Here is a 24,868-nt window from a genome sequence, read left to right as displayed (position 1 = left end):
AAGAAAATTGTGGACAAGAAAAAATGTGGGCTGTCTTACAGAGCGCCTGTACCTGTCCTAACTGTCGAAGGAACCAGAATTGTCCTCCTTCCGCCTCTTGCTGGCCATCGAGATAAAAGGTTTGTCTCAATTGATCTGATCAAACCTCACTGTGTGGCGATTCTCAACAGCAGGCCACGTGGGCACCGGGGTAGCTGCCGCACTCCTCTGGCTACCGTACAGGAAGTTCAAATTGGAAGCTTTAACAATGACTGAAGACTCCACTTTCCAAAGAGAGGCTGTCAACAAAAATGAGATGATACTTCTCCCTATTGAAAAAACTACAATTGTACAGTCAACAAGAACAGAAATTTCAATTTAAAAAATTGACCCATTTATGTCAACATGCCACAGATCGAGTAGTCTCCCAGTTCTACGAAACCTGCTGAGCTGGAAGGCGTCTGGCTACATCGTGCATTATTACGATTTTTTATTAGATACCAATGAACCGGAGCGCCCAACACCACCTCCTCCTTTCAAGCTTCAAGTTTAAGCTTTCTATCTTTTGCTGAAAAAGACCTACCTCGTTGTTCCCTGGATACATCTATGGATTACAATTGGCTTACATTTCCCGGCACTTTGGATTGGTGTGGTAACTGTATTTTTTCTAATTCTGAATGGACACTATCTCCCAGAACGCTCTGCAGTCCAACATGTGAATTTGGTTCTTAAACCACATGCATCATCACACCATGAACTAAGAGACTTGTCCCTGGTGAACATTACAGCGGTTCCAGTTCCTGTAGGGTATCGTATGATGAGTATGCTCCTAATAAACCTTTGCAAATTTCATATCTGTTTAAAATTCCTTTAAATGATATCACCTCTAATACTTTCTCTTCAGAGGTAGCAGGAGGTTTCCAGGTGGTGATGGTTGGCTGGTTGTTGGTGGTGGTGGAGGAGGGGGGGGGGTGGTGTCTGGAGTCTGTTTGCTGAAGTTGTCATAGAGGGCCTTGATTTTCAGGGAGAAGTAGAAGATGAGCTTGTTGCAGAGGTCCTGGGATGGTGTGTCCCGTCCGCAGCTTTGCAGTTTGGTGAACTGCTGTATGACGTTGAACAGTTCTTTTGTGTTACTTGTGTTGGTGTGGATTTTGTTCTTGATGAAGGTCTGCTTGGTGGCTCTTATGCGCTGGTGGTATTCATTCATGGCGTTCCTGAGGATGTTCTCTTCTTCAGTGATTTTCCTGTTCCGCCAGAGTTTTTTGAGGTGTCTGCAGAAGTGTCTGGCTTCTTGGAGGTTGGTGCTGAACCAGGCGGCCTTGAGTGAGTGTTGTTTGACGGGGTGGCGGAGGGGTGCGAGCTTGTCTGCGCAGCTGGAGATCCAGCGGTGTAGTTCTTTGGCTGCAGAGTTGGTGTTGGTTGTGGTGAAAGGGGATGGAGGTCATGGAGGAGGGTGGTGTTGCTTCAAGGCGGGCGCGGGCGGGTTTGGGTGCGGTGGTGAAGTGTACACCATGGTGGTCAGTCCAGAAGGGCTGCATGGTGTGGGTGAATTGGATGTTTGTCCCTCCTGCGAAGATGGTGTCGAGGGTGTGTCCGGCTCTGTGGGTGGAGGTGGTGACGAGCTGCCTCAGTCCAAGGTTGGCGAATGTTGTGCAGGAGGGTGAAAGAGTCCGGGTCGCTGCAGTTGTCGAGGTGAAAGTTCAAAAAGGAGGGAGGGAAACTCAGACCTCAGCGAGCGAGGGCGACGTCTAAGTAGCTATTGCGACATCATCCCTCCGACTACGACATCAACGATGAACGCGGAGCCGACCAACGCCACCTTTCAACGCTCAGGGGTATTGCTGATGAAAAAATTCTCCGGATCCAGTCTGATGTCTGGTGTTGATTCTAAAGGTAAGGAATCTATAACTAACTTTCTCTTATTTGGCTGGTCTTTGAGTGTACTACATTGCCCTCTCTGTCACATTTGCCCCTGATGTATTCCTTCTCCTATTTTTCACGTAGCTGTCTGGCTAGGTGGGATCCCACCTTGTTCCCCTGAGCGCAAGAGATCTGGCGGAGCCAGAGCAGGGTGCACTCTGCCCTATTGGTGTAGATCACCATGGTTTTCCCTTTCAGGGCACTTAGTTTACGTTGTAGGGCCCAGGTGAGGGTCTTTTTGTGTTCCCTTTCTATTTCCTCCAGTTCAGCCTCAGGTGCCGCCTGCTCCTTAGCCCTCGGTTTATTCAGTGTGGTATTTAGCTTGATGCATTTACCCCAAAGTACCGCTTTAAAAGCGTCCCAGTTGTTCAGGGGCGACGTTGCGTGTGGCTGACTTAATTGAAAGAGTTCTTTGATTGATGACCGGAGTTCGTCTCGTAATACCCTAACTCTAGTTAGGGAGACAGGGATGTACCATCTTGGCGGGCTTGGTGTGGCAATTCCCCAGGGTAGGTAGATTGTGATAAGGCTGTGATCTGAGATAGTAATCAGGTGAATTTTAGCCGCCTGGAGATACCCCAGTAGGCTTTGGCTTATAAATATGTAGTCCAAGCCGTTAGTAAGTTTGGTGTACGTGAGAGAAGAAAGTATAACTTTTGGTGGTGGGGTTAGAGTGATCTCCATGCATCGGTAAGACCGAACAATTGTATAGTTTGTTCTATCCCTTTGGGAAAGCTGCTGTGGAAGTCCTGGAGTGGTGCGTGCTATCTATTTCTGAATGCCATGTTAAGTTAAAGTCCCCCCATAAGGACTGTCGCCCATCATGTTTAACAGGGAGGCCAGGAGCGCAGGTTGTTCTGTGTTAGGTGCATAAGCGGATATAAACGTGCATGGTCTTCCCCTCAATTTCCCCTTCACCATAATCACCCTGCCCTCCCCGTCTTATTTTATGCCTTTTGGTTGGAATGTTGTAGTGTTGAGGAACATTATTGCTACTGATCTATTTAGATGTGTTTCTTGAAGTGCCACTACATCGAAGTGGGAGTATACCAGATATTTCCAGATTTAATGTATTTTTAAATTTTTTTTTTTAAAAGACCTTTATTGTACACTCTTCGGAAACAAAAATACAGCAAAAGGCCTACAACCCCGGGGGCCGGCCATGGCATCTGTAGGTGCACATCAATACTTGCGGATTAAAACACAGCCCTTTAGCCGACAACCCGGGGGCCCCGCGGCGTAATATCATTGAGTGTATTTGTTAGCGATCAGGTCACATGTCGGATGAGTCATAGGTCTAACGTTTTAAAAAAAAATATTTGTATTTATTATTAGTTTTTATTTTTTTGTTACTAAACAACTTACAACTGAGTTCAAGATACCAAACTTTCACGTTGGTTGGCACTACGTCCATGGTGACACACAGTATAGATATTCATGTCTTCGGAGACGGAGATGTGGGGTGTTCTGTGTGTAGTGATATATTACAATGTTTCCTACTGAGAACATAAACCCTTCTATTCTAGTTTTAGTCCCCCTCCTCCTCCTCATCCGAGCTAATGTTATCCTCTTCTGGCAATGGGTCACACAAGTCCCCCCTGTATGCATTCCAGGCAGACCATATTTTGTTCCATTTACGGGGGCACGCCTTAACCACATACACCGCCCGCTCTGTCAACATCAGCATATCCATGTTTTTGCTCCATTGCGATACTGTGGGTAGTTCTGATGCACCCCATTTTTTAGCAATATCTCGTTTTGCTACCATTATAGCTATTGTGCCCCATATGTGATTGTATCTGGATAAATCGGTCGGTTCCCATATATTCAATATACATTTGCGTGGTTCCGGTACTAGGGAGACTTTGAGAGTTTGTGAGAGAGTGCGCATTACTTGACGCCAGTAGTCAGCTATGAGCGGGCAGTCCCAGAGTGTATGGAGTAGTGTACCCTCTTCGCCGCAGCCACGAAGACAATATGGGTGCGGTGCTCTATTTAGTTTGTGGAGCAATGGTCTAGTATAATATATGCGGTGCAGGATTTTAAGTTGCACCAGTCTGAATTTAGCAGAGATTCCCACCTCCCTCGGGGACGCCAACGCCTCATTCCATTCCGAGTCATCAATATCGCCAAGTTCCTCCGCCCACTTCTCTCGTAATTTCAATGTAGGGTCTGTGAGGTTATTGAGCAGCTTTCGATAGGTAAGTGAAGTTGCACCATGTTGCATATAATCAGTGAGCAATCTGTCCTCCAACGGTGAGGACTCCGGGATGTCAGTGTCTGCCGGTATAGCCTGCAATAATGCGTGTCTGATTTGTACATATCGGTAAGTTTCGTTTGGTCAAAGGTCATATTGTTGTTGAAGTAGGGTGAATGGAATCACCGTACCTTTATCCCACAGATCTCCCACCATAGAAATGCCAATGCTGTCCCACTGTGCAAACCCCTTACTCTGTCGCAATCGCCCTAGCGCCTTCGTATCCCAGAGAGGGGTGTGTTTAGTGATCTTCTCCTTCCAGCCCAGTTTCGCCTGCGCCGTGTGCCATAACGTAGCCGTGTGTCTCGTGGGACCTATCAGCTTCGTGGCCTGGTGTTTATCATAAAGTACTGACAGCATGCTGTCGGCTCCCAACTGTGCCCTATCGGTCCTGTAGGCTGGGTCCTCCCTTGGCATATGAATCCACTGGTTTACAACTTTGAGTTGCGCCGCCCAGTAATACATCTGTAGATTTGGCAGTGTGATTCCCCCTCATACCAACTCCTGTTAAGTTTGATATGGGCAATGCGTGCCGGTCGGTTACTCCACAATAAGTTAGAAACCAACGTGGTGACCTGCTGGCAATACCGCGGCGCGACCGGATATGGGGTGTTTTCCAAGGCGTATAGGAATCTCGGGAGCGCCATCATTTTATAGAGGGCAGCTCGACCGAGAAGGGTCAGTGGCAAGTTGTGGAGTAGTGAGGCTCACTGGTTAGAGGCGGCAGACCCGGGAGCAGAAGTCGGCCCGTGACCAGGGTTCAATTCCCAAAGCGGCAGGGTTGTGGACTTGGGTCAGCGGACTCGATAATTCTCGCTTCGGTGCTTACTCTAATCAGGGGTCCCACTCGGCAACTCTGGGCATTAGCTTGCCTAATCTCCACAACGGCCCCATCAACTCCGGGGATGCCTGCCTCCACTTTGGGGACTCCCAGCAGGGACCATCCCACAGGGAAAGCCAGGACGGGTTCCCCAGAGTTATACAGCGCCAGGAAACTTACGGACAGGTAGCAGTGCGCTTTACAAGCTCAAATTTACATTTACATTTACAAGGCCGCCCAATGTTTCACGCCAGTACGTAGACGTTCCAGGGGAGGTTTCAGATTTTTTTCAAAGAATTCCGTCGCATTGTCGGTGATATATATTCCAAGATACTTGAAGGAGCCCGATACTAGCAGGAGTGGGCAGTCAGCTGCCAGTGCGGGCTGTGGCCCTTTCAAAACGTATATTACCGATTTTGCCCAATTCAGCATATATCCTGATGTTTTCCCCTGGGTGTCACAGAGGGCAAGGAGTGCTGGGATGCCTCTGTCCGGATCTGTTAGGTATATTAGCATATCGTCAGCATAGAGCGACACTCGGTCTTCCCACCCCTCCTTCCAACTAATCCCTTTCAATAACGGTGTTGACCTTATCAACGTAGCCAGTGGCTCCAAAACCAAGGCAAAGAGCAAGGGGGATAGGGGACAACCCTGACGGGTTCCCCTCGCCAGTGGAAATGTGTGTGAGATGTGGCCGTTAGCGGTGACGTGAGCGACCGGATTGGCATATAAGAGGCGGATCCAGGCTATGTATTTAGGGCCAAAGCCCATATGGGACAAGACTGCGAATAAATACTCCCATTCCACCATGTCGAATGCCATTTTGGCATCCAGCGAAAGAATCACCGCTGATTCTGACAATGAAGGAGCGCGTGCCAGGATCCCATGTACACGCCTGAGGTTTAGGGCCGTGCTTCTGTTTGGCATAAAGCCCGATTGATCAGGGTGGATCAGCAGCGGGAGATGGTCCATCAGTCTATTAGCTAACAGTTTTGCGCAAATTTTTGCTTCTGCATTGATAAGGGAAATCGGACGATATGACGAGCAATCCGTCGGAGGTTTACCGAGTTTCGGTATTGCTACAACCGTTGCTGTACGGTGTTCCAGCGGGAGTTCCGCTTTTGCCAAGCTCTCAGTGTACATTGTTAACAGCGGCCTGCTAAGTTTGTTGGCCATGAGCTTGTACCATTCTATGGGGATCCCATTCGGGCCCAGTGCCTTCCCTGATTGTATCGCAAGGATCGCCCGCTGTATTTCCTCCACCGTCAGCTCTGCCTCTAAATCGTGGATCGCTTCCAGCGGAAGCGTCGGGACTGTTATGTGACTGAGGGAATCTAGTGCCGCCCGTTCTGTGACTTCTCTCTCTGAGGTATATACTGCTTGGAAATGGTCCGCTAGCGTATGCACAATATCCTCAGGGTGCGACTGCAGCTGTCCCTTGCGGGAATATAACTGCTGTATGTCTCTGCTACTCCCTTCCCTTTTGTCCAACCAGGCCAGCATTTTCCCTGCCTTGTCTCCAACGTCAAACTCTATGGGCCGTGTTATTTATATCGCCGATTACTTGGGTCTTAAGATGGTCTTGGTACTGCTGCTGTCGCAGTTTCAGCGTATGGGCGGAGTCCGCCGTTGGATCCACCATATGGGCCACGTTTGCTGCGTGAAGTGCCAGTTCTAGCTCTGAGAGCTTCTGGCGGTGTGTCTGTTTGTGTCCTGACATGGAGGCAATTGCCTGTCCTCGCAGGACTGTCTTGTAAGCTTCTCACAGAATTGAGGGAGAGGTAACCGACGACGCATTTTCCGCAAAATAATAAGTAGTTGCTGTCTTGAGCTCTTTCCTAATTTTAGGGACTTTTAAATAGTTGGGGTATATGGGGTATATTCTCTTTCGAGTCTTCTCCCAACTGGAGAGGGTCAATACCACCGGGGAGTGATATGATATGCCCCATGGCAATATATCTATGGTGTTTATGTTGCTCATGCCGTTGCCCAGCAGCAAGAAATAGTCTATACGGGACAAACTATTGTGGACTGGTGAGTGGTAGGTATATTGCAGCGCTGTGGGGTGTTTGTGTCTCCAAACATCCGCCAGGCCCATCGCCTCTAAGAAGCCCTGGAAGTTGGAGGGTCCAGATGTGCGCGTCCGGACAGGGAATGTGTCTAGCGTCGGATCTATTACGGAGTTAAAATCTCCTCCAATGATGGTGTCTCCCAGCGGGAGATTCAGTAGAAACTCTCCCAACGCTTGCAATGCACCTGAGTGGAGGGCTGGTGGTATATAGACGGACACTACATTTAGAAGCCGGCCTTCCCATTGTCCGTGGACTGCCGCAAAGCGGCCCTGATCGTCTATCTTGTGTTGTAGAATGATGAAGGGTGAGGTCTTTTTTACCAGGATGCCTGTCCCCCTTGAGCCATAGGTGAATTCTGAATGCGCAGCCATTTTATAGCCCCGTCTATTTAGTGCTCGGCATGCCTTCCCTGTAAGGTGCGTCTCCTGAAGTAAGACCAGAGCAGGGCCCTGGCGTTTAACTGCCTGCAAAACCAGCCCTCTCTTTATTTTGTCCCCCAGCCCCCTTACATTCCAGGTGATTATTTTGAGAGGGGGAACCGCCGTGTGGTGTGTCGTGCCGTCAATGGCGGCGGATTGAGAGTGATCTGTCATCATGAGGTGTTGTAAGTCCGCCCTGTCTGCCTATCGTTAACAGTGTGATATACTTGCCGTCCCATTGGAATATTCGTGTGTTATCCTCGACATAATGTGTTTCAACGTGTGGATCCTGAACCAAAACAATCTAACATCCCCACTCGACCCCCCTCCCTGCCTCCCTGCTCCACGAGCATAAAACCACCCGCCTCCCCAACTTAGCAGAGTGCTCTACCCTTCCCCAACCCAATGTACTTGCTTGCGGGGGGTAAGGAGTCTCATGTCAGCGGCGGCTTCGTCCACCCTCTGCAGCTTCTCCCGTTCTGAAGTCCAAGGGCAGCCCGCCCACTATAGGGGAGAACTGTCGTTATAGCTGCGAGTATATGAGACTCAGGAGTCCGGCTGCTGTCTGCCGTCCTCGGATCTCGCCTCAGACGTTTGTTCCAGATTCCTTGTCGCCGACGCCTGTGTCTCTGTGGGTTTACCGGCTCGGTGGTGCCGTTGGCCTTTGTTGGTGCGGCGAGGTGCTCCTACCTGTCGCCAGCCCTCTAGCCAGTCTTGAGCTGTCTCAGGTGTGTCGAAGAACCACGTCTTCCCGTCAGCAACCACTCGCAGTTTCACCGGGAACAGCATGGAGTAAGGCAGTTCCTTCGCTTTTAGGGCCTTCTTGACCTCTGAGAAGGTTTTCTGACGCTGGGCCACCTCCGCCGTGTAGTCCGGGAAGAAGGCAAGCGTTATGTTTTGGATCTTGATGGGTGGTGAAACTCTCGCTGCTTATAGTATTACGTCTCTATCTCTGAAGTTGAACAATCAGGCCAACACTAGACGGGGCGCGGCACCCGGCTTCGGTGCTCCGCCGGGTACTCTGTGCGCTCTTTCTAGCGAGAAAAATTACGACAGTCCTTTAGGTTGCAATTTAGTCTTTATTAGATCTTCAACATATAGGTCCATTGCTCTTTTGCCTTCTGATTCTGGCACCCCTAAAATTTGCACGTTGTTCCGCCTCGAGCGCCCCTCCTGATCATCCAGCTTGTCTTGCAGTTGTTTGGTCATGGCTTCCATGCGTTCCATGGCAATTTGCAGCTCTGAGGTGTCTTCCACCAGGGATTTCGTTACCACTTCCACCTGAGCCACCCGTTCCGACATTTTGTGAAGATCCGCCCGTAGCAGATTTACGTCTGTAGATATCGACCCCACCGCCGTTTGCACATTGGACAGCGGTTTCATGATATCTTCCAGCGTTAACTTCTTGGCTCCATCATTATCCTGGCCTTTTCCCGCGGGGGCACGACCCTCTGTCTGCGGTGAGCTGTTCTTGTCAAAGGCGTATTTGTCCAGTTTGGCTTGCGTCGATGTATTCCTTGGCCCTCTGCCTGCCATGGCGTCCGTCCTCACCGTGTCACTGGGAGTGGGTTACTTTGCGGCAGTGGCAACACTGTCTTTTGCACTCCGTGTGCTGACCCTTGTTGATCAGCGCTCTTCAGAAGCGGCCTTTAATGGGGCGATGGAATCCCAGCACAAGTCCCCCGATTCGGCAGTTTGGTGCCACAGGGGTGCGCCGATGTCCTCACCTTCAGGGGCCGCTGTCACACAGTTTTCGCATGGAGGGGCCCTCGCCACAACGAGCCAGCTGCCGGGTGATGTATGGTTACTGTGGTCGTGTCGGTAGGTTTGTTGCGCAGCAGCTTGTGTCACGGTCTTCAGCTCGTCGTGATTCTCCCCGGGGGTCACTGCGCCGATTGTCCCTCTGGTAGTCTTTCTGCAGTCGCACACGGAGCACCTCTTTACCTGTGTGTGCCAGTGTTTTGCTATGCCTTGCCGGGGTGTGGCTGGCTCGTACTTTCCAAACTGCGCAGTCAGCTCCACCTAGTCGCGACCACACAAGGGTCCTGGGTCCTGAGTTTCCTGTGGAGTATCGAGTCATGGCTGTGCAATGTCCGCTGATCATCCGGTGTGAAACCGGGGGGGGGGACGGAGAGGTCACTTATGTTGGGGCAGTGAGTTCAATATGGTCCGCCACCTATTCGCTGCTCAAGAACAGTCTCTGAGCGTTTCCCTGCTGCTGGGCCCTGCCGCAGGATCACTATTGCGGGACCGGGTGATACGCTTCGTTAGACGGTAGTGCCTAGGTCTCGGGGGGGATGATCTGGCCGTTATCGCTACCCCCAGGGCCACTGCAGCGGTATCCGTGACTCACCACCTCTGGTGGCTTGCATGTGACCCTCTGACGTTCGTGTTGCGACGTGCTTTTCTTCCCCACACTTCCAAGGTGTAGACCACCTCCTGGCCGCTGTCCTCGTCGTTCCTCTGCCCTTGCTCCGGTGTATAATTAATTAAGGCCGGCGTAGTGGCAATGGCGACAGGCCGCGTTCAGTTTCTGAGCGGCTGCTTCGTCTGTGATATTTGGTGCCTTTTCAGGGTCGCGGCGGCTGTCTCAGAGTCAGAGCCTTCAAAGTCCACACTCCTCTGTATTTCCAGTGTCCATCCACACGAGCACCATCACGGGGAGAGCTCCAGACCCTCGCCGGTCGGCACCGCCAGTGCCGTCAGGGATTGATCCGGTGCCTCGCCCCCTGCGCCGCCGTTGTAGTGCCAGCGATATCTCGCCACAGGTCGGTTCATGAATTTTCCGGGGACGTGGGGTTCCCTCTCCACACCTCCGGGGCCAGGCCAACTTCCGCTGTTTTGTGGCAGTCTACCCTTCACTTCTGCTCGGGCATGGGATTACGTGAGGCCGGTGTTGCTTAACTGACGACAGGCCTCATTACTGTGTTGCGTGTCCGTCCCGGGTTCCGGCGCCGGATTTGCACCGGGGTCAGGTCGGACAGTGCAGACTGCCCTCCAACCTCGGGATCCGCCACTTGGGGTGAACTTGAGCCGGATTAATGATCGGATGTTTAGAAAATGCCGAGTCGCTTGTAGAGCTCCTTCACTACGCAGCCACCATGCTTGGCTGCTAGCCACGCCCCAGATTTTATGTATTTTGAGGGGCGAGTTCAGACCTGTCACATTCCACAAGGCTATTGAAATTATCCTGTCTCCGGTTCCGCCCTCCCCCTTGTGATTGCTCCCTTTCAACTTTCCTTGCATGGGGATCTCAATCCGCCCATGACACTGACCCTCCATCTAAGGCATAGTATTGTTGCATGTCTGCTACCCGTGTATGCCCGTCACCTTCCCCTACATGACTCCTCCCTCCAAACATGTAAAACCAATAACCAAGATAAACTGTGCTGGGTGGCCAAAGGGCCCCAAGCCGGAACATCACTCAAGGTTGAGGTCATTTTAGCGGCCGCCTTGGTCTAGGCCCGCAGCCTCGGCTGTCCTTTGTTCAGTTCAAAGGTAGCCTAGGAAAGTGTTTCCTGGACAGGGACGAGGTGTAATTGTAGATTGCAAAAGTCTGGTGCCGAGTTTCTTCATCACTTTCCTGAGTATTGTCTCCATGCTTTATTTCATACTGTGAAGCTCCCACCTGTAGGGTCTCCAAAGTCTCTTCTGTGATTGCAGTTGTCTCGCTATGTTTTGGTTTGTCTGCATTTGGGAATCGTATGCCATTGGAATGTCGTGTTTCTTTCAGACTCTTTCCCTCTCGATGTTCCATGACGGTTGTCGTCCTCTGGGTTCGTGAGCCCTAAAATTCCTAAGTCATCCTCCAGGTGTGAAATGTGGCGCATTTTGTTGCTAAATTCGAAAGCCAACCCAAAGGGGTAGGTCCATCTGTATTGAATACTGTCCGCTCTGAGTTTTTTCGTTATGGGCCTAAAATGTTGTCTCTGCAGTAGGGTGGATGGAGTGGATAGCGACAGGTCTTGATATAGCACGCATTTAAATCTTTGGAAGGAGATCTAGTCTTTCTTACTGGCTGCCTGTAGGATCGCCTCCTTTACCTTGAAGGAGTGAAGCTTGACAAGAATGTTGCGTATGTGTCGTCGTTCTCCATTCGGTTGGTTCCCCAAGCGGTGTGCCCTTTCAATTTCGATTTTCATCTGGCGCGGTCAGAGAGTTTCTGAGAATAGCCCCTCGATGAAGGCCTCTAAGTCCAAACCCTCCACTCCCCTCCTCTAAGTCTCTTATTCTAAAGTCTCTTCGCAACCTATTTTCCAAATCTTTAGTCTTCAGAAGAGCCATCTGTAATTGCATTTTGAGCTATTGCACTTTGTTGTGGGTGGCCGTTTCGCGTTTATCAAGCTCTTGTGTCTGGGCCTCTAACTCCAAAACTCTCATACCAATGGAGCTGACGTCCTGTTAGATGGAGGTCATGCGTTTGGTTAGGGCTGCTTTCAGTTGTTCCAATGAGCTTGATTTCTGAGCGGAGCTCTGTTTTGAATTCCCTGAGAGAGGCCAGAAGGTCGTCTTTCGTGAGTGACATGCTGGCAACCGCTCTCCCTAGTTCCTGCACTTGCCTTTTCTCTGTGGGGGTGAAAAAACTGAATACCTTGCTTGTCGCCTTTTTTGGTGGCATCGGGTGGTGACTGACTGTCCCGCTTCTTTGTGGGTGTGGAATCCCCACCACTCGATGAAGTCTCTACCCTTTTCTTCGGCAGAAGCTTGCTTCACACCAAGAGGTTCCTTCCCCAAGGTTTAGTGCAGGACCTGGGAGACATTAGCCATCTTAGAGTCAGGTATAGGATATTTGATATACATGTGACACTGCAATTGTTCTTTTCTTAAGGGCTGTGCTGCTGTAGCTGTTTTATGGTAGGGTAAAGATACCTTCAAGGGATTTTACTGCTATTAGATTTTAGACAAGATTTCAAACATCAATCAGCGGCCTAACAAACTTGGTGCCGATAGTGCAAAAAACTGCAACAGTAAGTATTTGATCAATATACATAAGTTGATCTTAATGAGAGTGAGAGCGAGAAACAGGTATATATGAAAAGTAATGAAATTAGAGCTTTTATTAAGTGTGGTAAAAATCCCAGTCATTTAATTACTGTGAGGTTCTATAGAGAGCTTAGGTGTATTATGTATATATAATTGAAGTTTCATTTTTTAGAACTAAGAGATTGTTTTTAATAATAACTGTTATTTTTAGGGTTCTCAAGATATGATTTTCATTGTCCTGAAGATGGTCTCAACAACTCAACAATAGAGACCGAAACGTCGACATACGCTTTTTCTACTCGATCAGTAAATCAATTGTAAATAGGTAGAAAAGTGTCTAGAATTGTTATATAGAAGTTCTCTTTGATTGACATACATGAAAAGTACTTCTTATAACAGTGCTATCTATTTTGTACCCTTTTTCTTGTGAAGTATTAAATACAAAAAATGTTCATATACACCTGTTTCTCGCTCTCACTCTCATTAAGATCACCTTTGGTGACTTATGTATATTGATCAAATACTTACTGTTGCAGTTTTTTGCACTATCGGCACCAAGTTTGTTAGGCCGCTGATTGATGTTTGAAATCTTGTCTAAAATCTAATAGCAGTAAAATCCCTTGAAGGTATCTTTACCCTACCGTACATATTGCCCAAACCCGCAAGGGTATATTGGGTTGCTCACTTTTTGGTTACCGTAGCTGTTTTATGGCATCCACTTAATGTTCGTAAGAAGGGGCCCTACATTCGGGTGCCTCTGATGTTCCCCAGTGATAGTCCTTGGCAGGCGCCATTTTAAAGTCAGGCGTGTTGTGGCCTGCATCTGGAACCCTTTAAAAGCTGCTCTGTATTGTCAAAAGGGCTGTGGGGGAGTATTTCAGTTGCCCCCGGTCTCCCGTGCTCACAATAGGGTATCCCAGCGCCACCAACAGTGCCCCCGCTCACTGTCTTTCGTCTATCATTTCGTGTCTACAATGGCGGGCGGAGTCCTCGTAGAGTTGGAGCCCTCCCCCATCTGCTATGGAAGCGCACCGCCGGTAACGCTGTACTTCTCTTTGGCCATGATCTCCGAATGGCCTGTTACTTTCGCAGCATTCGTAAGGGCTGCTCGTCTGAGTCAACGCTTCCCTGATTCCAGCACGGCCAGCGATGTCATTTTGGGATGCTGGTCCGTTACTTGTCAGTGCTGGGATCGCCTCTTTGCCCCTGTCTTATGGGATGCGGGATAGTACCGGTGTGGGCCCGCTGTCGCGTTTCTTCTGCAGCCGTTCGGATGTCTTCTCGGTTACCCCCCACGTCTGGAGCATGCCAAGACAGCTACGAAGCTCCGAAGCCCGTTTGGATCACGTCCACCTGGCCATCTAGCCTGGCCACACCCATTGTTATTTGATTTTTATGGTCTAGTTTGTACGAAGGAGCAGGGTTTTTTGGGGGGTGGGTATTGGTTTCTATGTGATTGTTTTATTTGATAAATCTTGATCAATGCAGCCATCTTCGGGGATGAAGGCCTATGCTGTGTATTCCAATCACTGCGTCACTGCCGGACGCACAAGTTACTTACCTTCGGTAACGATCTATCTGTAAGAAACAGTAGATAGTATTAGATTCCTTACCTTAGAATATCCCCAGGCGTCAGACTGGATCCGGAAACTTTTGCGCATACCCTTGCTCATCGGTAGGCGTCGTCTGCGGCACCGCGTCCGGCGTCGGCGCCGGGATGACGTCGCTGGAGTACTTAGACGCCGCCCTCACGTGCTGACGTCAGTTCTTATACACAGCTTTTCCGCGCCAGAAACGCAGAGCCATGATAAAAACCAACACTGGTGCCATGAAACCAGGGCCCTGAAAGTGGATGACCTTAACCCTAGATATCGGTTCGCAGAACGGGGAGGATGGGTGGGGCAGTAAGGAATCTAATACTAACAACTGTTTCTTACAGATATATCGTTACCGAAGGTAAGTAACTTGTACATCTGAAAGAAACAGGTTAGTATTAGATTCCTTACCTTAGAATAGATACCCCAGCGATACCAACCAAGGTGGTGGGTCTGCGAACCAATGATCACACCAGAAAGTCCTGGAGAACGGAATGGCCGAAAAAGCCATCTCTCCGGACTAGGCTGTCCAGGCAGTGGTGTCTTGCGAACGTGTGCAGCGAGGCCCACGTAGCGGCCTGACAGATGTCCTGCAAGGGGATTCCCCGGCCCAGGGCAGTAGTAGCCGCCGTGGCCCGAGTGGAATGGGCCCTTAGCCCAACAGGAGGCTCCTTCTTAGCCAAAGAGTAGCATGCCTTGATGCATAACACGACCCACCGAAAGATGGTCCGTTTGTGCACCGCCCACCCCTTCTTAGCGCCCACGTAACCAACAAAGAGTTGGTCATCCACCCGGAACTGGCGTGTGCGATCCAGAGAGTATGAGAGCGCACGTTTTGGGTCCAGACGGTGGAGCCGCTCTTCCTCTTTAGAAGGTTGCGGAGGCGGAAAGAAGGTGGGCAAGGTGATGGACTGCCCGATGTGAAAGACTGTGACTACCTTGGGCCAGAAAGAGGTTCTTGTCCGCAACACAACCTTGTCCGGATGGACAGAAATGAAAGGAGGTTAAGAGGAAAGAGCCTGGAGCTCACTCACTCTCCTGGCAAAGGTGATGGAAACCAGGAAAGCAGTCTTGAGCATAAGATGACGGAGAGGACAGTTATGAAACTGCTCAAAGGGAGCGCACATCAGGTAAGTCAGAACCAGGTTCAAGTCCCACTGGGGCATCACGAAAGGAACAGGGGGGTAACATATGAGTGATGCCCTTCAAGAATCTATTAACAATCGGGGACTTGAACAAAGAAGGCTGATCAGGTAGCCTCAAGACGGCGGAAAGGGCAGAAAGGTATCCCTTGATTGTGCCCAGAGCAGAGCCCTGCTGGGCAAGAGAAAGAAGGAAGAGGAGAACCTCAGAAAGGGGGGTAGAACTTTGCTGTGCACCATGCCACAAATCTGTCCCACCTGCAGGCGTATACCGACTTTGTGGAGGGACGCCTGGCTGCCAGAATCACATTACAAACTTCAGAAGGCAAGTCAAATGGTCTCAACTGTCGCCGCTCAATCTCCAAGCATGGAGGTGGAGACTGGACAGGTTCGGATGGAGGACCGTCCCCTGCTGCTGCGACAGAAGGTCCTCCTGAGAGGCAGATGAATCGGGGGATCGACAGACATTCTGAGTAGCTCTGGATACCAATATCTTTGTGCCCAGTACGGAGCCACAAGGATAACTTGGGCCCGGTCGCGCTTGATCTTCTTCAGCACTCTGGGCAGAAGTGGTATAGGCGTACAACAGACCGCAGCTCCACTCGTGACGAAAAGCGTCTCCGAGCGAGTGCCGCCTTGGAAATTCCAACGTGCAGAACTGATGACATTGCGCGTTCTCTTCTGTGGCGAACAGATCTAACCAAGGCTCTCCCCACTGCTGAAAGAGGCCTTGCGCCACGTCCGAGTTCAGACGCCATTCGTCATCCATCATGCACCGACGGCTGAGTTTGTCCGCCCTGGCGTTCAGGGAACCTGCCAGGTGTTGAACCACCAGGGTCACGCCCTGATGTTCCAGCCACTGCCAGATGCGCAGAGCCTCCTGGCAAAGGGTCCATGACCCCACCCCGCCCTGTTTGTTGCAGTACCACATGGCGGTGGTGTTGTCCGTGAACACCTGCACTACACTCCCCCGGACAGAGGGGAGGAATGCCTTCAGTGCAAGTCGGATCGCCCGCATCTCCAGAAGGTTGATATGGAGCTGGGACTCCGCCGGAGACCAGAGGCCTCTGATCTCCGCCTCTCCCATGTGGCCTCCGAAAGCCCTGGAGGGACGCGTCCGTCACAATTACGTGCTCCGGTTGAGGTAGGGAGAGGGATCTGCCGCTGACCCAATCGGGGTCCGTGAGCCACCACTGCAACTGTCTTGCAGTGCCCTCCGAGATCAAGACATGGTCGGACAGGTTGCCCTGATGCTGGGTCCACTGAAACTTCAGGTCCCACTGCAGAGCCCGCATCCGCCACCGGGCATGATGCACCAGAAGGATGCAGGAGGCCATCAGCCCCAGAAGTCGCAGCGTCAACCTGACCGAGACTCGGGATAACGGCTGAAAGATCGGAATCAGAGCCTGAATATCCCGGATCCGCTGTTCGGGGGGATAAACCCCAAACTGCGCGGAGTCGAGAACCACTCCGATGAAGAGGAGCTTCTGAGAGGGTCACAGGTGTGACTTCGGCACATTGATTGTAAACCCCAGCTGGTGCAGGAGGTCTGCCGTCGTCTGGAGGTGGCTGACGACTGTCTGGGGCAAGCCCGCCTTCAACAACCAGTCGTCGAGGTAGGGGAAGACAAACCCTTAACCTGCGCAGATGAGCTGCGACCACCGCCATCACCTTTGTGAACACCCGTGGGGCGCGGTAAGGCCGAAGGGGAGCACGGTAAACTGAAAGTGCTCGTGGCCAACCATGAACCGCAGGTAGCGCCGGTGGGCCGGCAGGACGGGGATGTGGAAATAAGCGTCCTGCAAGTCCAACGCTACCATCCAGTCTCCTGGGTCCAGGGCAGCCAAGACCTGAGCCAGTGTCAGCATTTTGAACCTCTCCTTCCGGAGGAAACCGTTGACGTTCCGTAGATCCAAGATAGGGCATAGGCCCCCTTTGCCCTTCTTGGGTACCAGAAAGTAGTGGGAGTAGCAACCACACCCTACTTCTGGCCCAGGAACGCGCTCGATGGCCCCATTGGCCAAGAGGGCCGTAACTTCCTCCTGTAGAAGTCGCAAATGATCCCCCGATACGCGGTGGTATTGCGGTGGAATGGCTGGAGGGGTCGCCTCGAAGGGGAGGGAGTAGCCCCTTCGGACGATTTGCAGCACCCACTTGTCCGATGTGACAGTGCGCCAGTGGAGGAGGTGATGGCGAACCCTGCCCCCCACTGGCATCACATGGGCCTGAAAGCACTGACTAGGAGGGTTTTGAGGCGGATGCTGCGGTGGAAGGTGTGGACTGACCTCGCCGTTGCTCCCTACCGCCACCACGGCGGTTTCCACAGCAGCCACCGCGTTGGATATTACCCTGCGGTGCGTGGCTGGCAGCACGTGTGGGGACGCCCCTTCTTTGGCCACGAAAGGAGCGAAAGGCACCGGTTTAAGGACCTCAGTGAGGATGTTAGTCCTCACGGCCGCGACGGGGAGTTCAAGGCCCAAGGCCTTGGCCGCCCGCGTCAGCACCACACTGTAGGTTGCCCCCTCCTCCGTATCCACGGTAGGAGGTGAGACAAAACCAGTGTCTGGCGAGGTGTCCAGACCACTGGCATCCCCAAGTCCACCTGTCCAGTCCTCCTGGGACTGACACTCCCGTGTCAGAGGGTCCTCGGACCCCTCCCAATTCTCCTCATCACCCATCTCCTGCTACTCAGGGGTGTCAAATAATGGGGCCGGCTCATTGAAGTAGAACTCTCCAAACGGCGTCGAGAGCGGCGCCGCTCCGGCGCCGGATCGAGGGAGGCATCGGGGACTGCGCCGTCCTAAGACGGCGCCGGAGGTGACATGGGAGGGACCGGCGCCGGTGAGGTCGTTAGGTCAACCGGCGACGACCCGGATCCAGAAGCGGATCCAGTGGGGCCCTGCGGCGCCGAGCCCGAAGGCGCCGGCGGCATCGGGGCCGAAGCACCTGACGGCGTCTGGGCCGAAGTCCCCGACCCGCTAGGGCCCCCAGACGGGTCCGCTGGGCCCAAAGGCGCCGCGGAGCCAGTCGGAGTGAGATACCTCATGGCCATGAGGAAACGTTCGATCTCCTCCGGCGTCACGTGTGGCCCAGGGACCGGAGGGTGTGGGGCCGGACGAGATGCCCGCGGCTCCGACGGAGCCTCGTGGGCGATGTCACCCGAACCCTCGGCCGCGTCGCGCGAGCGTCGGGGGGCGTCGGAAGAGCGATGATGTCTCTTCGACTTCTTGTGCTTACCAGACGACTTCGACCCCGAGGAGTGATGTCGAATCCCGGAGCTATGATGGCTCCGATCCGGCGACCGGTCCCTCGAACTCCGTCTGGAACGGGACCTTTCACGGCGCGGGCCGACTACCGGAGCTCGAGTCGCTTGCGGGACCGCTCCCGCCTAGCTTTCGAAGTCAGGGCCCGGCAGTCAGAGCAGGTCTTGTCGTCATGATCGACGCCGAGACAGTGGAGACACTGACGGTGAGGGTCGGTGACCGACATCAGTCGGTTGCAATCGTCACAAGGCTTAAAACCTGGCATCCCTACCGGCACCGTTCGGAGTCGAAGACTCGAAAGAATGATCAAAAAGGATCGTAAAAGTTTTAGTCAAAAAAAGACTAAGGTGCCACTTTTTCCGGATCTGCGCTGCTGGCGCGGAAAAAAGAACTGACGTCAGCACGCGGAGGCGGCGTCTAAGTACTCCGACGACGTCATCACGGCGCCCACGACGCCGACGACTGACGCGGAGCCGCAGACGATGCCTACCGACGCACAAGGGTACTGCTACACAAAAATTTACGGATCCAGTCTGACGCCTGGGGATATTCTAAGGTAAGGAATCTAATACTTACCTCTTTCTTTCAGATTTGTTCATACCTCTTGGGTTCCCGATCGGAGGGGAGCCGACGGGAATGCGGTCTGGGAGTTAGAGGCCTGGATGACCAGGCTCTCAGGTGTGGGGTAGGTGGACAGGAAGCAAGGGTCGCCCGGAGCCGGGCAGTGGAGCTTGGCCACGTTCCTATCTACAGGCAGACCTGTAGCGGGCTTGGACCAAGTGCCCAGAAGAATGTCTGATAAGGCCTCATTAAAAGGCAGCAGAGGCTCGGCCGAGCTTGTCTACGGTTTAAGGACCTCGGTGAGGAGGTTAGTCCTCACAGCTGCAACGGGGAGCTCAAGGCCCAAGGCATTGGCAGCCCGCATCAGCACCACACTATAGGCAGCCCCCTCCTCCGTAGCCACGGTAGGAGGGGAGACAAAACCAGTGTCGGGCGAAGTGTCCAGACCATTGGCCTCCCCAAGCTCACCTGTCCAGTCCTGAAAAGACTGACACTCACGTGCCAGAGGGTTCTCGGGACCCCTCCCAATCCCCCTCGTGCAAAGTGTCCAGACCACTGGCCTCCCCAAGCTCACCTGTCCAGTCCTGAAAAGACTGACACTCACGTGCCAGAGGGTCCTCGGGACCCCTCCCAATCCCCCTCGTCACCCATCACCTGGTACTCAGGATCAAAGGATGGGGCCGGGTCGTAGAAGTAAAAGTCTCCCTTTGGCGGCGAGAGGGGCGACACCCTGGGGCCGGCGCCAGCGAGGTCATGAGGTCGACCGGCGGCAACCCGGATCTGGAGGGGCCTTGCGCGTCGGGACCGAAGTCGCTGATGGCGTCAGGGCCGAGGCACCTGACGGCGCCGGGGCCAAAGCACCCGGCCCGCTGTGGGACCCAGTCAGGGCCGCTTGGCCCGAAGGCACCGCGGAACCCGACGGAAGAGCGAGCAACCTCATGGCCATGAGGAAGGACTCAAGGACTCGATCTCCGGCATCGCGTACTGCCCAGGGACCGGCGGGTATGGAGCAGCCCGTGACGCCTGCGGCTCCGGCAGCACCGCGGGGGTGGTGTCGCCGAACCCCCGGCCGCGTTGCGCGAGCGTCGGGGGGGTAGGGGGGAGTCAGAAACGCAATCTCGCCTCTTCGACTTCTTGTGCCTATTACCCGAGGACTTCGAGCCCGAAGACGGATGACGACTCCCGGAACTGTGGTGACTCCGGCCCTGCGACCGGTCCCTCGACCTCCTTCCGGACCGGGACCACGAGCGGCGCGGGGCTGACTGCCAAAGCTCGAGTCGCTTGCGCGACCGCTCCAGTCTAGCTTTGGACGTCAGGGCCCGGCAGTCGGAGCAGGACTTGTCGTCGTGGTCGGGGCCCAAACAGTGAAGGCACCGGCGATGGGGGTCGGTAACCGACATCAGTCGGCTGCAATCGACGCAGGGTTTGAACCCGGGCATCCCTACCGGCACCGTCGAGAGACTTCGAAGAATGATCAAAAAGGATCGAAAAAGTTAGTCAAAAATTGACTAGGGTACAACTTTAACCGGATCGGCGCCTGCTGGCGCGGAAAAAAGAATAACTGACGTCAGCGCGTGAGGGCGGCGGCTAATTACTCCGGCGACGTGCTCCCGGCGCCAACGACACGGAGCCGCAGATGACGCCTACTGACGCGCAAGAGTACTGCTACGCAAAAGTTTCCGGATCCAGTCTGACGGCTGGGGATATTCTAAGGTAAGGAATCTAATACTAACCTGTTTCTTTCAAATACTGGTTGTAGACTGATAGCTGTGCATTCAGACTCTGCAGGTTGATGAACTGCACTTTTCCATAAAAGAGCACTCATACACCCTTTAGACTCATAGATGTTTTATTAATTGCCTAGCAGCTCAAAAAAAGTATTATTTATTGTTGTTTATTTCTGTTTACAGATTGATGTCTGAAAAAATCATGTATTCTTTCACTTTTAATCATTGTGTGTTTATGTTTCTTGTTGTATCATTTCACAAGTCTAGATGGGGCTGTAACATCCTGGACTTCAGATGACATGGGTGGAGAAAAAGTAAAGTTTATGAAAAATGTATACAAATATGTTTAAAAAATTGATGTGCCGCTTGCCCTGGACTGAGATATTGATTTGAGTATAGTTGTGAACCTGCTGGTCACAACACAGCAACATAAAGTGGAAAGTAAGCTAAAGCCATATGAGGAGAGCCAGGCTCCCCAAATTGATATGGAAGCAGCTACTGTAGTCCCAGGGACCTTGTGAATTGTCACATGTGCATATTTCGTGGCTTACTATGTCCTTCTTCCCTCATAGACAGGTGCTTAGAATTCGGGGCTGCACTTATGCTGTTTGACACCAATGTGCCAAAGCAGTAAAGGTGCAGCAAAATCTAGTGTTTTCTGGCAAGTTATTCCCTTGGATGGTGTTTTTTCGGACACAATTGGTTTTAACTTAAAGGTGGTGAGAGAACGGTTACAGGATTGACACAATAAAGTAAGTTGTTTATTGACCTTGGAAAAGCAAGCAACTAGCGTTCTTCACAGCAACAAATTATACATCTGACAAGTAATGTCCTCCGCAAAAACAAGAAATAACGAACAATGTTACATAAATATTTAAGAAATCCTCCATTAAAAAAAGAATCCAATTTGACTCACCATTTCTGGAATAACCTGAAAGTGAAGATTTTGCCAGCAGCTCCAGCCCAAACTCTTGAATTTTAACACAGCCATCTGTACCGCAGGAGGGTAATGTGCCATAATCTGGAGATGAATAGTTGGATTGTATATCACAAGTACTGCTTCTGTTGCTTTTAATGTCCAAAAGTTGGCTCTTCACATCAGACATTTTACTACGTACTTCAGCAATTTGAGTTTTGTATCTCTTTAACATCTTTAAATCGGGAGGGACATGCCAAGAACCCGGTTGCCTCCTTTGATCTCTATCTTTTCGAGAACATGATCCTTTATAGAAAAAAAATCCTGTAAGTGACTAATATGCAGTAACGCAAACAAATATTAACCACATTTGTTTTGTGATGTGTAAGAGTCCTCTATTTATTTTAGTGGCTTTATACAGCAACACATACATGAACAATACAGTGGAGTGAAAGGGGATGGGGAACAAGATGCATGGGCATACATTATATACCAGACAACTGAAAAGGTGAGCCATTTGGTATCATCTTAAGTACAACATGCTACCTACCTTCAATAACAGCTTTGCTAATGGAGATTCTATTATAGTGGGGAAATATTCCCATTGTCAGATACGAGTATAAAAACCTCAATAACAGTCATGGTCGCTAGGTTGAGCGTGAGTGACTCAAGTCACCAAGCTACCCAAGGACAGAACCAGTGGAATTAAGAGATGCTGCAGTTGCAGAGTTTCCTGCATATTTATGGGGTTACCACATAACCCATATCCTGCTACATAATCTTCAGATTTTTTTCAATTGTTGCTAACTCATTCGAATCAAAAGTTGCTAAAACGCTGCGATACATTTTGCTACACTTTGAAAGAAGCTATGCAAATGTTTCACTGGGCATTCTGCAGCTGCATATTGCGGTTTACTAATTAGATGAAACCTTTGCTTGCTTGGTTTAAAGTGTAAAAGAATAAGTTACTTACCTATGGTAACGCCGTATCTGGTAGAGACAGGATCTAGCCACATATTCCCTATCTTAGACTACTCACCAGGCACCAGACTGGATCTAGAAATGTTTATACAGCAGTACCTCTATGTGCCGGCTACGGATGTGATGCCGACAGAGTCCATATAAATCCATCCTCGACACGCTGACGTCAGTTTCTTCTGTAAGTACCTTTTGTGCTTACAAAGTGGAGCTACTTTTAGAAACTGCATATGGAAACAGTGCGTCAAAAAAAAAAACATTTTTGTTAAACAAATGCAAAGTCCTGAAATGAGGCATTAGCATGCCAAGAGAGGGATCTTGTAGGCAACAGGCAACAGTTCGCAGAGCGGGGAGGATGGTGGGTCGTAAAGGAATCTGCGGCTAAATCCACTCTCTATCAGATAAGGCGTTACAAAAGGTAAATAACTTATTTATCTGAAAGAACATCTAGTCACAGATTCCTTATCTTAGAATTAGATACCCAAGCAACAACATCCTTAGAGGCGGGTCAGTGAACTGGACTGTCAAACCAAGATCCCTAAATAAGACTAGCAGGCCATAGCAACTGAGCTGACAAAAGAATCACAGGCCAAGAAAAAAAAGATGCTCCACCAGAATAATTGTGGGACGTCCTCATGAAAAACATGCAGATAACATAACCAATAACAGAGGGATGAGGAAGAGTTGGAGAAAACACGTCATTAAAAAAATACTATGTTTTCCTGTCAAAGGTAATCAACCCATGAGTGAACAAGTCTGGGAGACCAAAGACATCAATCGATGCAAACAAATGAGAGGATTAGGTCTTTGCCGTGGAACTGAGAACATGATCTAACTCTAATACTTCATGAATGGATAAAACACAGAGGACAAGGACATCATCCCGTACCCCAGAATTAAATCAACAGCACTCTGTTATGGAATCTAACCTAATCTAAGGAAGAGGATTTTCAGAGCACCCCCACAGCAAGAGAGAGCGACACCACTACAATGCTGAACAAAAGCATTGCAAAAACATACCAACTACGATAGAAGGCAGAGGCCACTATCAGATAGAGAAAACCCCCCTCCTGGACTACATAACACAGGATCCCCTAAAGAACAAGTTACTTACCTTCTGTAACGCATTATTTGGTAGAGACTCTATCTAGCTGCAGATTCCTTACCTTTGATTCCTTACCTTTGAATTTCCCAAGCTTCAGGCTGGATCCGGAAACTTTTCCTGAACAATACCTCTTGCGCGGGACGTCGGGTGGATCCAGTCGGCTCAGCATGACGTCACTGTCATTGGTAGCGTCGGTTATGACGTCGCGTGCCTATATAGGCACCACCCAGGAGCGAGGCCATAGGTACTCATGCCAGAAGCGCAGAGCCATGAAGTGACAGGAGTAATCGTGTTCAAAACTAGGGCCCTGAAAGGGGAGTTACCCTAGTCCTACTACATCAGTCTGCAAAGTGGGGAGGCATGGGTGGGGATGTGAGGAATCTGCAGCTTGATAGAGTCTCTACCAGATAATGCATTACCGAAGGTAAGTAACTTGTTCATCTGATAGAGACTTGTAGCTGCAGATTTCTTACCTTTGAATCAGATACTCGAGCCATACCATCCCGGCGGTGGGTGGCGGACTCATGACCTAGACTAAGTCTTGCAGGACTTAACGGGCTAGGTGCCCATCCCTGCGCACTTGACCACCAAGGCAATAATGTTTTGCGAACGTGTGCAATGATGCCCACGTTACTGCCTGACAGATGTCCTGGACTGGGACACCCTGGCCAAGGCTGTAGTTGCAGCCTTTCCCCTGATCAAATGGGCCCTTAATCCCTCAGGGGGCTGCTGCTTCGCCAAGACGTAACAGATTTTATTGCAGAGAACAACCCAGCTAGAAATTGATCTTTTCTTCACTGCCTTTCCCTTCTTTGCTCCCACATACCCCACAAAGAGTTGGTCATCCACCCAGAACTCTTTTGTGTGGTCAAGGTAGAACGACAAAGCTCCTCTTCCTTAGAGGGATGTGAGGGAGCAAAGGAGGTGGGCAAAGTAATGGATTGGACCAGATGAAATGGGGTCACAACCGTTGGTAAAAATGATACCCTGGTGCGAAGCTCCACTTTGTCAGGAAAGGACATAAGATAAGGAGGCGAGCTGGATAACGCCTACAATTCACCCACCCTTCGGGCCGATGTAATCGACACTAAGAAGGCTGTTTTGATGGTCAACCGCCGGAGGGGACAATTG

The 24,868-nt window shown here is 51.1% G+C and overlaps 1 protein-coding gene across 2 annotated transcripts in view; it reads right to left on the bottom strand.

Moving 5' to 3' along the window:
* The window catches only part of TRIM37 (tripartite motif containing 37), a 1,276,082-nt gene that overhangs the window by 286,358 nt on the left and 964,856 nt on the right, over positions 1-24,868 (bottom strand). For both annotated transcript variants that reach the window (XM_078679853.1, XM_078679852.1), the window contains exon 19: positions 21,655-21,960. In XM_078679853.1, coding sequence (XP_078535979.1) covers positions 21,655-21,960 — 306 coding nt within the window. The remainder of the gene's footprint in view (positions 1-21,654; positions 21,961-24,868) is intronic.

This window comes from Lissotriton helveticus, chromosome 3_1, assembly GCF_964261635.1.
Source record: "Lissotriton helveticus chromosome 3_1, aLisHel1.1, whole genome shotgun sequence".
NCBI classification, from domain to species: Eukaryota; Metazoa; Chordata; class Amphibia; order Caudata; family Salamandridae; genus Lissotriton; species Lissotriton helveticus.
The sequence above is the reverse complement of the archived record's forward strand: the minus strand, read 5'-3'. Positions and strand labels throughout refer to the sequence as shown.